The 15,883-nt window shown below is 48.3% G+C and overlaps 1 protein-coding gene across 1 annotated transcript in view; it reads left to right on the forward strand.

The window, feature by feature from the left end:
• The first annotated feature begins 3,365 nt into the window (after positions 1 to 3,365).
• Positions 3,366 to 15,883, forward strand: part of STARD8 (StAR related lipid transfer domain containing 8) — a 67,856-nt gene continuing 55,338 nt past the window's right edge. Inside the window, exons 1-2 of the mRNA XM_081017722.1 lie at positions 3,366 to 3,574; positions 7,854 to 7,887. Of these exons, the coding sequence (XP_080873848.1) occupies positions 3,530 to 3,574; positions 7,854 to 7,887 (79 nt within the window). The 5' untranslated portion in view covers positions 3,366 to 3,529. The remainder of the gene's footprint in view (positions 3,575 to 7,853; positions 7,888 to 15,883) is intronic.

Consider the following 15,883-nt stretch of genomic DNA (forward strand, 5'->3'; position numbering starts at 1 on the left):
GTACCTCGGGTTACATACGCTTCAGGTTACAGACTCCGCTAACCCAGAAATAGTACCTCAGGTTAAGAACTTTGCTTCAGGACGAGCACAGAAATCGTGCTCCGGCGGCGTGGCAGCAGCAGGAGGCCCCATTAGCTAAAGTGGTGCTTCAGGTTAAAAACAGTTTCAGGTTAAGAAAGGACCTCCAGAACAAATTAAGTACTTAACCCAAGGTACCACTGTATCTCCTATGGCACCCACAAAAAGCCTCAGAAAATCTCCCTTCCATAACCTGCAATGCAATGCAAGACAATTTGTCTTCCAGTTCAGCCCCTGCTTCCTCAATTCCATTCCTGCGTCCAACCTCCTTGAACACAACCTCATTTCACTGAGCACCAAGATGGGGCTCTGCCCTCGTTCCCCTCCTGGGCAGAGGAGAGGTGCAAAGAGCTTCTCCTTGTGAGCGGGGTGCCCACACACGGCCATAAGGTGTGTTTGCTGCCTTCTGCACATTGTTTTTTTGCCTGCGTCCACACTGTTGTCTTCAAATTGTTGGTAAGTCATTCTTTGGGTGTTCTCAAAGCGTCTTTCAGTTGAACATTTATAGGCCATTGTTCTACATTTCACAATGCGTTCCAGAACTTCTTCTTAATTTAATTATGGTGGTTTTTAATGTGATGGCAGAGAAGGAAGTGTGTTAGCATAGACCCCTTCCAAACTGAGGCTGGACAGTTTAGGTGTTAAGTATTTGCACAACTGGACTGCTTAAGTGTCTGCCGTTTATTTGCAAGCGAAGAGGATGGGCAACTCAGAAGGAGCCACCTCCTAGGCCATGCCCACATAACCTCCTAGGCTCTGCCCAGGTGCCCCGCCAGGTCCACCAGCCCCCACTGGATGCTGGGAATCGGAGTCCGGAGAGTTCTGGAGGGTGCCACGTTGGCCCCCCTGGCTTAGAATAAACGTAGCAATGGAAATGTTTGCCAGCAAATTCTGGTGCCGCATGCCCCTCCCTCACTTGGGCCCTGGCACTGCTCCCACCTTGGCCAGAAGCAAAAATGGACCAAGGGCTTTGTTCTGCCAGAAGGTCCAGCAGGGAAGGGGTCAAGGTCCTTCTGCCTCTGAACTACTGTTCTCCTTCCCCAATGCTGCTGCTGCCACCCTGTGCCTGGCATTTCAAGTGGGCAGGGCGGGGAGGGAGGGGGGAGACAGACAGCCTTTGCTTGTTTCCTTCCAGTCCTCTCCCAGCTTTTCTTCTTCCTGGGCCTCCTTCAGCGGGCGGGAAATAAAAGGTTTTCTGTTCTCTCTATGCTAATAAGCCTGGATGTCTTTGCCACAAGTTCCCTTTCTCTCTCTCTCTCTCTCTCTTTCTGCCTGACCTCTGGGAAACGTCCATGCCAAGGAAGGAGAAAGTGGAAATTTGCTGCACACCAAATGGCTGCTTACAGGGTGCCTTGGGGAGCCTCATTCTATAGTATTTGCCCCCCTCCCTTCTTTTTTTACTAGCAGACATGGAGCAATGCAGAGGGAGAAGCTGGGTTAAGCTGGTGCTGCAAAGAGCCACACGGTGTGGCTGTCAAGCCTTGCAGAATTCACTGTGGCATAAAACCCCCCTTGGGCTTGAGCTCAGGTTGGCACATGCATAGAATCACAGAATGCTAGAGTTGGAAAGGGTCCCCAAGTGGTCATCCAGTCCAGGCCTTGCAATGCTTAGACATATTTTCTGCCGTTTCTCCACCTTGGCAGTGCATCTGTCAGGGGCTCCTTCCAGGCACTGCGGCTGTTTGGGGGGTACCCAACCACAGTTCACTGCAGGCCAGGAAGGAGGTAGGAATAACTTGCTGGAGGAAGCCCCCTCACCTATTGCTCTCCACCCTGACTCCAGGGAACAGCAGAGCTGTGGGGCAGAGGAGGGAGAGCCCCCACCTGCCTCCTGAGGGACTTAATTGCTCAGTCCCATCAGCCAAGTGCCAAAGGACCCTTGGCACTAGCCAGATTGCTGGCATAGAGCCTGCAGGCCAGGCCGGTGCTTCTGTGTAGGACGTATTGCACCCTTTAATATGTTTCTAGCCCACCTTCTCCCCAAGCTGGGATTCAAGGTGGCTTACAGCATTTCAAAACATCAGTTATAGAATACAGGGTAACTAGTTAGAAACAATACAGTGGTCCCTCGGGTTAAGTACTTAATTCGTTCAGGAGGTCCATTCTTAACCTGAAACTGTTCTTAACCTGAAGCACCACTTTAGCTAATGGGGCCTCCAGCTGCCGCCGCGCCGCCAGAGCACGATTTCTGTTCTCATCCTGAAGCAAAGTTCTTAACCCGAGGTAATATTTCTGGGTTGGCGGAGTCTGTAATCTGAAGTGTATGTAACCCGAGGTACCACTGTAATTGAAATGCTTCCGTTGAAATACCATTTGCCCCAACGGCAGCCCAGTGACCAGAGCCTGCTTCTGATGGTGTGGAAAAGGACCCCCTCCCTTTTTTTTAACAATTGAACTAAGGCCACTGTTTCTTTGAACTGCTCTAGCAGGAATGATCTGTATGACCCAAATGTCTTTGCAAATTCTATTTTTGCATTTCCAGAGTGTGGAAGATGTCCCTTAAATACAGGACTAATCCTGGAGTGTGAGCCAGTCAGGAGAACGGAGCCAGTCAGGAGGACGATGGGGGCATTTTCACAAATGGAAGAGGAGTGGATGGTAAAGTATTTTGATCGCTGCTCCGTTCAGGAGACGCAACTTCTCTTGGTTCCTAAGATTTGCCCCCTCCTGTTTTTAGCCTCACAGCAACCCTGCGAAGTAGGCTATGCTGAGAGGCATCATGGTGTCTGAAGCGGAGCATGCCCAGTCGCAAGCAGAAAAAGAAAATGCTTTACTGGGTGAGTGAGCAGCTTCCTGGATACCAGAGGCTCTTCGGCTGCGATTCCTGCATTGCAGGGGGCGGGCTGGATTAGATGACCCTCAGAGGTCCCTTCCAACTCTACAAGTCTGCAGTTCTATGAAACGCCCCCTCATTCCCTCGTCCCCTTCCTCCAGCTACATGAAACACAACAACAACTGCGTCCTCGCACGAGCCAGCGGCCTGGGAGCTGTCTGCACGTGTTCAGAGATCCACAACTCTGCGTTTGGATGCGTCGCTCGCTCTGGTATGCAGGCTTGGATTTCAGATGCTTGGCAAGCACACAGCTGCCTCTTGACTCCTCTATTCTTCTCCCTTCCCTGCTTCACAGCAGCCGGACTGGTGCATTTAAAGAGAGAGGAAGGAAAGCCTTTTTTTTTTTTAAGGAAAAAAACCCTCCTGTAATGTTTGGGGAATTTCAATTGGCATCCCAGGCCTTTTTCCAGCCAACGGAATAACGGTGCAGCTGGGTTTGAAATGCAGGGAACGCCTCCCTGCCTGTTTCCCAGCTCCTGCCGCAGCTGCTCTAGGCAGACAGACAGAAGGGCTGGCTGGCATTCCTGGATCTTATGGGGACAGCTCTCCCCTGGGGCCAGAGACAGACCCCTGGCTCCTAGCTGCTGACCCCCCGCCCAGTCCCGGAGCGCCCCCATCATGCCGTGGCTGGATTTCTTCTGGGCTTGCTTCAAGAGGCCGAAGGTAAGGGAGCTCCCCCTTCAAAACCTCTCTAGGGCTTTCGCCACGGGTGTCAGCTGCCGGGACACTTTCGATTGCCAAGGTCTCCTCCTTGGTTCAATTTCTTCCGCAGCAGATTGCCCTGCTGTGCCTGGCTCCTGTTGTTGCATGTTAGGCAGGGAACCAGCCTGTGGCAGCTAAGTTACCTTTTAAAAAAGGCATTTGACACAGCAGCAGCAGCAACAACACCCAACAAGTTTTAAGATTCTCAAATGCTGCAAATTGAAACATCTCAAACTATGGTTGCCAGAATTAAGCGACGTATATATGATGCCTTTGGATGGCCGTTGGCTAAGGCAGTGATGGCAAACCTTTTATAGATGGAGTGCCCAAACTGCAACCCAAAACCCACTTATTTATCGCCAAGTGCCAACATGGCAATTTAACCTGAATACTGAGGTTTTAGTTTAGAAAAAACAACTCATATATTAACATATTTTGTCTTTAAAAAAACCACAATGACAGAGCTTTCAATGATACGAACAACTTGTAAAAGTTTGCATTAAGATGATCCAAACTAAGTAAGGAAAGCAATCCCAAGTGCTTTCATTGACTTAAAATTATTTGGCAGAGAATTCCACACTTTAATGATTCCCCGCTTTTAAGCTCCAGCCCGAGCAAGCAAGTGTTCTCAGCATGGCCCTCTGAGCGCGTTCAGAGCGGCGCTCCCCTATCACACTGCTGTTTCCTGAAAGGGCCCTGGGGGCTGCCCCATTTGCTTGCCCCACTCCCTCGCCCAGCCCTGACTGGTCCCTATGCAGGGTGTCCGGCACGGCCGGAGGCTGTGTAAAGCCTCAACCTCGCAGCAGCAGCAGCAGCAGCAGGAGGAAGGTGGCTGGTGGCGGCAGCATGCCTCTGAGTGCGTGCAGAGTGCTGCACCCTCCCCACCCACAGCGGAGGGTCCCCAAGGGAAAACTGTAGCTCGGATGCATTGGGCAATGTCTGCTGTCTGAGGGCTGAGCCTGCTGGCAACAGCAACATATGAGACTGAATGCCTAGTATCCAGCAGAGAAACCTTCAATCATCAATGCACAGGTTGCAAATGATCTGTGTTTGGGGGAAGGAAGAAGCCTGCACCCCAAATCTCTCCAACAGATAAAACTGGGACAAAATAAAGACAATAGATTTTATTTTTTGGAGGAGGCGGAGAAAATAGGTGTAGCTCGACTGCATGAGACTGTGGGTTACAGTTGCAGGGGGCAGGAGAGGCTATCTGCAGTGGGTGCCCCCAGGGTTTTGGCTTGAACAGAGTCCCACATGCTGTGCTCATACACTGAGCTTTAGTTTTGCATGGACTGAGTTCCTATGAACGTGTGCTGATAAGATACACACACCCACACACCCACACACACACACACCCTGCTTCCTTGCAAAGGGGGGATTCAGAGGTCAGCCAGAGCTGCAGCATGCCTCTGATTAGGGATCAAGAGGCTGTTCGGGGGGCTTTGCCACAAAGAGCCTCCCAAGCCAACAGTTATTTGCTTGCACAAGGCCATTCCAGCGGCTTCTTTAAAAAGAAAACCCAGAAAACCCACAAATTGTACAGTTGTTACTCAGTTGCTGCGGCAGATCCCCACAACGAGACTGAGCTGCTAGTTCCAAGGTAGACAAGTTCTCCTATTTCCTGGGATAGCTCTGTTGGTAGCTCAGCATGAGACTCTTAATCTCAGGTTCATGGGTTTGAGCCCCATTGGCCAAAATATTCCTTTTTAAAAAAAATAATTTTTATTGATTTTCCAATAAAAAACATCCAATTAGTATATCCAATCATAATACTCCAATTAAAATTAAAAACCCAAATTATAGTCCAAATTATAATTATTAATTTTTCGGAGCTCCTCATGGTCTAGATCTCTGAAGCATATCTCCATATCTCAGTGCTGCCTCTCCTCGTTGTTTCAATATTTTCCACATCTCGATTTTGACACTTTATAATTCTACATTGGCCAAAATATTCCTACAATACAGGGGGTTGGACTAGATGACCCTCGTGGCTCTTCTCCAATTCTACAAATTCTATTATCCTGTGCAGTGCTGCTGCCGAGCTATTTTTCACCTTTGGCAAGGCTATTTTGTGCGGTAGGCAAGGTTATCTGCTTGCGCCCCCCCCAAAAAAGATTTCTTACTTCAATTTTCAAAAACAGGTGTCTTGTAGAAATGATAAATTTGTTCAAAATATAAATAAAAGCAAATCAGAAATTCATAAGATATAACAAAAATAATCTGTATAAAACTGTGCCCCTCAAAGTGGTCTGCCCCCTAGGCAGCTGCTTAGCTGGCTTAAGGATAGCAGAGGCCCTGCTTCTGTGCGTGAAATGCAAGTGCCCTGTCCCCAATGTAAAGATTCACCTGCTGGACACGATCAGCTCAAGCTGCAATCCCAGGCACACCTGCTTGCTGCAAGTCCCTCTAGTATTTTTATCTGAAGAAGTGGTATCTGAAGAAGTGTGCATGCACACGAAAGCTTATATCTAGAACAAAGTTAGTTGGTCTCTAAGGTGCTACTGGACAATTTGTTTAGTATTTTTATTGTCATTACAGTGGTACCTCAGGTTATGTACTTAATTCGTTCCGGAGGTCCATACTTAACCTGAAACTGTTCTTAACCTGAAGCACCACTTTAGCTAATGGGGCCTCCTGCTGCCACCGTGCCGCCGGAGCCCGGTTTCTGTTCTTATCCTGAAGCAAAGTTCTTAACCTGAAGCACTATTTCTGGCTTAGTGGAGTGTGTAACCTGAAGCCTATGTAACATGAAGCGTATGTAACCCGAAGTACCACTGTACTAATTACCTGCCCTTTGCCCTAAGGTCCCGTGATGGGTTGCAACATTGAAACACAAAATTTAAATCTATAAATCAGTTTGTGCACATGTTCGTCCAGGGGCCCATGTTCCAATATATTTTAAGCACCTGGGCATGTCCCTGGCCAATGTAATCTCTTTGTCAAGAGTTTAATATTGTGCCAGGGTCCCTGTCCTCCTCACATACTAAGGGAGAAGAGAGAGAAACAGAAGAAACAGAAGAGGGAGAGCCCAGGGGCCGTCCTGTTGGAGGAGGCAGCTGTGGAGTGTTGCACAAGATGTCAGAGGGCAGGAATGTCTGCAGGAAATTTATCCCATTTGCTGGAGGGAGAAATCCACCCAAGCCAAATCGCAGTCCCTAGGAGCAAAGCTCCTTGGGCTGGGGAGAGGCTGCCCCTAACTAAGCCCACTTACATTTAATATTCCTCGTACACCCTCTGTAGGAGGCCTCCCTAGAGTCTCAAGGGACCTTGGAGAAGAAGTTTAGGAATGTCCCATTCTCATGAATTTCACTTTCCCACAGGCCGTTGGGGACCCTCTTTCCTGTCTCAAGCTCAGGGGCTTAAGGAAGAGGCACTGGGACACTGGCCTCTAGCTGTTGTGAATCAGTAGTTTTTTTTTTCTTTTAAGGGGGATAGAAGACTCCAGGGCAGGTCTGGAAAAACTCAGAAATCAGCCCAGCTTTGAGAGTTTCAACCAGGTGGAACGCACAGCATGCTGTGGGAGACGGGACTCGCTCCAGTCTCCAGCAGGCTCTTTCAGCTTCTACAGAAGTCTTTGCCACCCTGATATACACCTCCAGATGTTTTGAACTCCCATCTGCCTTATCCAGCACTGCCATTCCAACTGGGGCTCATGGAACATCTGCTCCGAAAGGTCTGAAGCCTGTGATCCTGTGTCTGTTGAGCTGAGAACCTACGAGAGTCAACTTGGTGAACTACCCAGACCAGGACTTTAATTGGAGTTGGAGCTGCCTGTGATGAAAGTGTTCAGTAGCCCAGTTTCAAAACGGTTCCTTCCAATTGCTTATTTCCCCTGTTCTTCGATGGCCCTTTTGCAGCCCTGAATTTTTAGTAGGGCAAGCGAAGGTCGCTATGAACCTGCTCCTGATTAGGGAGACGGCGGAGGCTCTTCCTCATCATATATATTTAACTGACCTTTCTACACAAATAGCCCAACCATTGTTTTGGATCTATTATTACCCAAAGGCACTACCATTAGCCACTGGTGTCACCCCTGCCCCCCTGCCCCCTTGAATACTGCATCATGGTCAAAAAAATGTCTTTGTAAAACTAGCTCTGGAAATTTGGTTGGGATATTTGTCCATGGCCAAGGTTTCAAAGAATAAGGCTGCCATGTGTTTCAAAGGATTGCATGGGATGTATAGAGAGAGGTGTGTGGGTTGAATAACTTACCTTTATTGTTATGTGTTATTTTTTTCAGTGCTTCACATCACTGGACCGGAGGAGGGATGTGGGTGAGTTGCAGTGATCTCTGTCTTCATTCAGTCTTTCATTTGTTGCTGGGACATTTGTTGCATACCACAGGCAGAATACACTAAATTCTATGCATCCCAGAGAACCCAGATCAGGGCTGTGTGAGTCCCAGTGCCCTAATCAATCAATATCAATCAATCAATCAATCAATCAATCAATCAATCATTGTGTTTGACTAAAAGCAATGACAAATTCAATGACAGATCCAGCAAGTGAGTTTAAACCCGCACTTGCCATTCCTCCCCCTTTTCTTCTTCTTCTTCCTAATTGTTTAAACCAGTTCATGAACCAAGAACTTACACACTGACCACTAATAATGAAACATAAGTTGTAGATATGTTTCCACATTTATTATGCTATTTTTGTGATATACGACATGAGAAAACTTAGTATACTTATTTGTACAACATTATTCTTGTTTATAAAACCCAATAAAAAAACCTAAACACTAAAACTAAAAGAAATCCAGAGATATACATCCATTTCCAATCGGTCAAATTAATGAATCGCCTGCACCATGGTAGCCAAGTCTGCCCCTGCCCCGATTCAGGGTCAAGAAAAGCTGAATTGCAGCGTCAAATAGCAAGTTGTAACATCTGTTTGATTATTCTGTACAATTTACTTAACTTCCAATATCCTTGGAGGAGGTCCCTAAAGTCACGTGGGGGGTGAATAAAAAAGTTGTGGGATGAGGAATCCTGAGGGAATCCAAAGGGTGAGGAAGCTAAAATGCTAAAGGCATTTTGACTTTGACTTTTGACTTTGATGAAAGCTGTCCATGCTATACTCCTAGTGGTTGTCAAGTCTCCACTTACTTCTGAGGTGTTTTTCTTCAATGTCATAAGGACTAGAAACCTGTTGAATTAAAAATAGATTGGCAGTCCCATGACAGTACTGAATTCTGTGCTTGGTGCCAATTTCCCTGATGGCATGTGGCATGGCACCGTCAGGGAGGGGAGCCCAATTTTCCCCCATCTGCAGGGTGCGTGGTCACTTGTAGCTCTGTATTTTGGTGATGTTGTGTGTGTCTTGTTAACGTAGGTAGAGAAAGAAAGGAATCCAGTTACACCAAAGTATATACAGATTTTTTTGGAAATGCTTCATTTCCACCTGACCCTTGGACTCCTGAACAGCTTCTCTTACGTAGGAACTCGACCTTGCAGTATGGCATGTATATTGAAATGTCAAGTTCTGAAATGTTCTGTTTTGTGAGTGAGAGAAGAGTGCAGCAAATAAAAATACACCCACATACTTAAAACTCCTGAGAAAAGAAGTATTTTATTTTGAAACCAGCATTTCAAAGCATCCCTTCTACCTCTCCCGTTACAAAGAGTTTGCCGATTTCTTCACACCAAGCTCCCTGCATGCAAGCTTTGCAAGGTTGTTGTAACAGGCAGGCAGGATGTAACAGGCATTGCTTCCCCCGCTCAAAGCCTTCCTCCTCTGCAATCAGCCATTTCGTGGTGAAAGATACAATTGCTGTCCGTTAATCAGAACATCGGGAAGCGGGTGGCGATGTGGGTTAAATCACAGAGTCTAGGACTTGCCAATCAGAAGGTCAGCAGTTCGAATCCCCGCGACAGGGTGAGCTCCCGTTGCTCGGTCCCAGCTCCTGCCAACCTAGCAGTTCGAAAGCACGTCAAAGTGCAAGTAGATAAATAGGTAAGCGGGAAGGTAAGCGGCGTTTCCGTGCACTGCTCTGGTTCGCCAGAAGCAGCTTAGTCATGCTGGCCACATGACCCGGAAGCTGTACGCCGGCTCCCTCGGCCAATAAAGTGAGATGAGCATCGCAACCCCAGAGTCGGCCACGACTGGACCTAATGGTCAGGGGTCCCTTTACCTTTAATCAGACATGAGTATATTCACTTACACGAGGCTCCCAAAATTTGGGGTGTCAGAGAGAAGGGTTGACTGGAGGCCCTTGTTGCCTTTCCATATTTGGGTCTGAGTTCATTTCAGCCAGCTTGCAAATAGCCACTGGCCTGGTTGTCTGTGGCAAGTAGGAATCGCAGCTGAAGTCTCAATAGCAGTGACACACAACAGGGTTCATGAAACTGCCTCCATGCTGTTTCTCATTTCCCTCTTTGGACATTTGCAATAACCCGGTGGCTGCTGGCAGGGGGCGTCTGGTGAGCTGCTTTGCAGAGCAGATGACGCTGTGAAAACCTGGCTGCTTTCTCCAGAAGAGGGCGCTATTTCTCCACCTTCCTCGGCCCCTTTCTCACCCGGGGCAGGCCGTGACCTCCTGACCTGCCTAACGCAGTTCCCATTCAGGTCCAAAGGCTGCTCTCTTCTACAGCCTCCTTCCTTTCACTTCTCTCTGGTGACGCTAACCAAACTTCCCATCTATTGTTTCTGGGGTAAACAAGAAGCGAAGGATCTTGAAGCGAACACAGCTGGCTGGTGCTATGCCCTGGAAGGAGTTTGCTCTAGCGAACAATGGCTTTGGCGCCTTCAGGGAGCAAATTTACTCCCATAGCTGCCCCGTTAGCTATTGAAAAGGGGATGAAAACTGGCACGATCGTGGGGTGTTCAGCAGTTGTGGCACTTCCTGGGCGAGGCAACTTTGCAAAATGAGAGGAGCCAGATTGCTCTCAGAGCTCTGTGAAGTAATATTTGTGGCCAGCAGGGGTGTGCCCAGCGCTGCTGCTTCTCAGTTAAAACTACTCATTACATTATCATCGAACTTCACTCCCGATTTGTAATTGGATTTGGTGCTTTAATGACGGATGCGCACCACCTTGAATTCTTGGGAGAGAATCGAGTTGGAAGGGACCCCAATGGTCATCTAGTCCAACCCTCCCACAATGCCTTATAAAGGGGATGGCAGTGATGAATGAATAAATAAATAAATGGGTTTATAATTATAAGTTATGTATCATCATCCATGAATCAGGTCAGGCCTCTTTAGGGAAGGAGTTTCAAAGAAGCGAGTGCTACAGCCGAGAAGGCTAAAGCATCCATAAGGTAAAGGGACCCCTGACCGTCAGGTCCAGTCGCAGATGACTCTGGGGTTGTGGCGCTCATCTCGCTTTATTGGCTGAGGGAGCCAGCGTATAGCTTCCAGGTCATGTGTCCTGCATGACTAAGCCGCTTCTGGCGAACCAGAGCAGTGCATGGAAACGCCGCTTACCTTCCCACTGGAGTGGTACCTATTTATCTACTTGCACTTTGATGTGCCTTTGAACTGCTAGGTGGGTAGGAGCAGGGACCGAGCAACAGGGGCTCACCCCGTCGCGGGGATTCAAACCGCCGACCTTCTGATCAGCAAGTCCTAGGCTCTGTGGTTTAATCCACAGCGCCACCCGCGTCCCTCATAAAGCATCCATATCCCAGAGAATTGTATTCCTCCCTTTCTGAAGAGAGAGAATGAAGAGGGGGGCAGGAGCATAGATAGCTGCTCTAGCACCCGGAGCAGAGGAGGCAGGGCGATCCATGCACGGGGGCGGCACAACGAGCTGCCCACAGAGACCGCCTGGCGGATGCAAGCCCCACGCTGCCGTTTTGGGCAGCACGGGGCCCCGAGCTACCGTGTCACTCCCCACGGTAAGTGCCGCCCCCTGCGGTGTGCCATTTTGTCACCCCCTTCAAGGGTGACACTCAGGGCGAACCACACCCCTGCACCCCCCTTCCTACACCCCTGAGCGGGGGGAGGCAATGTATCTGCTTGGACCTTTGAAACAGCCTTTGGCTGGGGGTGACAACAAGGTGCTTTCCAAGTATTTTTTGGACTCCCTACAGGCCCCAGCCGGGAATGGTCAATGGCCAGGGATGAGGGGGAATTGTTGTTCAATGATACCTCCAGGTCACCAGGTTGGTCACACAGAAGCACACACACATATCCACACATCTGAAAAAATGTTTAGGGGTACTTTCATTTTGACTCCGGGAAATCACCATTTTATAGTTCAAATCGGGAAAAATAGATACAGTAAATGGACACAAGTACAAAGATTCACAAAATGTTTCGGGGTATGCGTACCCCTGCATCCCCCCAGGAAAAAAAGCACTACACACATCTTTGACATTTTACCAATGCAACTCTGTGGACACAGATGACATCAGAATGCTGTTAATAGTTTTGTTGGGGGGGGACAGACCAGTTCCAAAGTCTGGCTTTCAGATACACACAAAAAATATAAATCCATTATGTGTGAGAATTCTGTATGTGGGAGCGTTCATTGTGGCCTGTTTAATTGCTCCATGAAAGTGAGACCTAGAGGTCTTATTTACTTGTTATTATTACAATCACAGACAACAAAGTGCAATCTGACAAAGGGTTTGGAAGAGAGACTTGGCCCCTTAAATGGCAGTCTGATTGATAGGTGAGGCTCAGGAGGTGGGGATTGGACTAGATGACACTTGGGATCCCCTCCAACTTACTGTTCCGTGATTCGATGATAAGGAAGTGGTTCTTCCTTGCTGTGTACTGAAAAGCTCAGCAATTTACTGGAACTGAAAATAAAAACTAAAACTGATTTGGTTTGCAAATACTCTCACACACAAACAGAGTGATCAGAGGGAATCTCCTGTCTTGATTCATTTCTGCAGTCAAACTTGTGATCTCTGCCTCTGAGTCATTCTGGGGTGCTTCACGCCCGGCATCCTTGCTGAAAATAAACCTTCCAGCACCAGTCTCGTCTGCCCTCAAGAAAAGCAAAAAAACCACCAACACCCCATTCTTGGCTAGACAGCTTTTCCCCACTGTGTCTGGACAAGGTTTACAGGATCTATCCCAAGCTTGACTATTTAGATCTGGACTTTCTGTCCTACTGACTCTGGGCTATAGCTGGGGGTGCAGTGGGGCTCCATCTTGCCTATATTGGACAACTTGGAGAGTTTTGCATTTAGGATCCAAGAGACTCTACAGAGTTTCTTTGAGTTCTGATGGCGAAGGGGAAATCAGTGGCTGGTTTTTCCTCATCTTCCAGGGTATCGCTTTCAAATCTTGGCTGCTTCTCTGATCTCCCCAAAGCTCTTTGCAGTTTCCCTCTTATCAGTCCTCACCACACTCTGTCTTCTGTGATATCATTGCACCTTTGGGAGCTGAAGTGAACCACATCAGGACTGTTTGCCTTTTGATCCTTCTCCACAAGAGCTTACATTAGATAACGCTGGAGGTGGTGAAGGGCAGTGGCAGAAGTTCATTTCATTGTATAAAGCAACCAAGGTCCCTTTCTAATAAAAATACACCAGAGGCTCTCTGGTTTGTGAATTGTATTACATTTGTCGCTCATCTTTCTTCCATCATGGAACCCAGAAGCAGTGCATGTGGTTCCTATCCATAAGAACATCAGAAGAGGCTGCTGGGTCAGGCCGATGGCCCATCTAGTCCAGCATCCTGTTCTCACAGTGGCTGAACAGTTGCCTGTGGGAAATCAGCAAGCAGGACCCAAGCACAAGAGCTCTCTCCCCTCCTGTGGTTTCCAGCACCTGATATTCAGAAGCATTTCTGGCTCCAGTTGTGGAGGCAGAGCAAAGTCATTATGGCTAGTAGCCATCAAGATAGCCCTCTTTTCCATGAATTTGCCTAATCTTCTTTTAAAGCCACCAAGGTTAGTGGCCATTACTTGCTCCCCACAAAGAGGGCTGGGAAAGTTCCCCATCAGAAATCCTGGAGGACTTGCCAATCAGTGTGGACAATCCTGAGACAAGTGGACTAATGGTTGAACTCAAGAAAAGGAAGAGATTTCCAGAGGACCCAGTGTGGAATTATTTCAGGAAGTTTTAAGTCAACTAGCGCTTTTCAGAGTTACTGTAGTTGTCAGAATTGGCCTTACTCTGAGGCATAGGGACATGGGTGGTGCTGTGGTCTAAACCACTGAGCCTCTTGGGCATGCTGATGAGAAGGCAGTTCGAATCCCCGTGACGAAGTGAGCTCCCATTGCTCTGTCCCAGCTCCTACCAACCTAGCAGTTCGAAAGCACACCAGTGCAAGTAGATAAATAGGTAACACTGCGGCAGGAAGGTAAACAATGTTTCCATGCACTGTGACGGATCACAGTGTTCTGAAGTGGTCTAGTCATGCTGGCCACATGACCCGGAAAGCTGTCTGTGGGCAAATGCCGGCTCCCTCGGCCTGAAAGCAAGATGAGTGCTGCAACCCCATAGTCGCCTTTGACTGGACTTAACCACCCAGGGGTCCTTTACCTTTACCTTACTATGAGGCATGTTGAAGTGGTGAATATGTGAGTGCGCGTACATGGGCATTTGGGCTGCGGCCCACAGGAAACTGTCTGGAATAAGTCCAACTTAAAGGGTCAAAGTTCATTCTGCTCCGTGGTGGATTGTGTCCTGCCTTGATCAGCGTCTGGCAGAGATAAAGGAGCACTTGGATTTCCCACCTAAGATTTGGAAAGGTCTTTGGGCACCTTGATACAAACAAATTCACAAGACAGGGATACGTCACGGCACTCCGCATGACCGTAAAAATAAAATGCAAGCTTTTAAAAACGTGTGACTTAAACTTCAAACTTTCCAGCATGCGGTTACAGGAAAACTCTTGCATTGAAATAAGAAGTGCAGTCAGACAGTTACACAACATCTCCTTTCTTCTCCTTTTGGGAGAGTCTGAATTTTCATGCCTTCCCCAGCTGTGAAAGTTTCCACTCGCCTCTGAAGCCCTCCCTGCCCCCCCCCCCCCAGTGATGATTTCCGGCCCCAGAATAGTCATCCAGCTCTAGGAAGGCCTCCTGCTTGCTTGAGCGTCCCGGCAGAAGCTTTGAGCACAGCGACCCTTGATGGTTTGCGGAAGGGCATGCATTCAAAATCTGGACCGCAGGCAGATGTCAAAAGCGCCTCACATTCTCTATCCATACCAACTCTGCCCACATTTTGCAACGGGTATGAATTGTACGCATTGAACATTTGTGCCTGGGTTGATTTATAGAGCTTCTGCAAGCAGGGAGGGGAAGGCAAGAAAACTTAGCACTCCTCACTCAGAGGCAGTGAATACCATAGAATTATAAAGTGTTAGGGTTGGAAGAGACACCAGGGCTCATCTAGTCTAACCCACTACAACCCAGGGTGAGGGTTCCTGGAAATTACAGGAGGGGAGAGTGTTGCTCTTGTGCTCAGGTCCTGCTTGGAAATTTCGCTTTGGGAAATCTGGTTGGCCACTGTGAGAAGAGGATGCTGGACTAGATCCTTTGGCCTGATCCAGCAAGGGCTCTTCTTAGGTTTTTAACGGAATCTCCTTCTGCACCATTGGAGGAACTCTGATTTAATCTTCCTAGTACAGTGCTACCTCGGGTTAAGTACTTAATTCGTTCCGGAGGTCCGTTCTTAACCTGAAACTGTTCTTAACCTGAAGCACCACTTTAGCTAATGGGGCCTCCTGCTGCCACCGCGCCGCTGGAGCCCGGTTTCTGTTCTTATCCTGAAGCAAAGTTCTTAACCTGAAGCACTATTCCTGGGTTAGCGGAGTGTGTAACCTGAAGCGTATGTAACCCGAGGTACCACTGTACTGGACGGCTTTGCTCCCCCGCCACAAAATCATGAAAACAGAGAACACAACAACACTGTGCTTGCTCTGAACTGTGTCCAGGAGTGTGAAATACACACAACCAGATCACAAAGTGCTCATCTGTGTACCGTGTACATTCACAATCCCTGGAGGAGGAGGAGCTGTAAGAAGGTGGCAGTTTGGGGGAGGGGGCTGAGGTCTCCTGGGGTTTCCTTGCTCTGGTACTGCAATTGTCACATGAGTTAACCCTCTCCCCTGAAGGAAGAAAAGCTCCCCCCCCAAAAAGGCAGCACGAACCAGCTCCAATCTTCTTGTTGTTCCGCACTTTGGAAAATAGCTTCCAGAGCCCTAAGTAAGGCAGGAAATCCACTGCAGGCTCCAAACATCCTCCTGAGGATTAAGAGGAAGTTTTGGTGTGCAAGGCAGGAGGGGGGGGGGGGGGCAGGCAGGACTTAACCCTTTCCCAGCCCATCCCTTCTCCCCTATAAATACTCTCCCTCTACCATCACCAT

Source organism: Podarcis pityusensis (genome assembly GCF_964106645.2).
Source record: "Podarcis pityusensis genome assembly, chromosome: 8".
NCBI lineage: Eukaryota > Metazoa > Chordata > Lepidosauria > Squamata > Lacertidae > Podarcis > Podarcis pityusensis.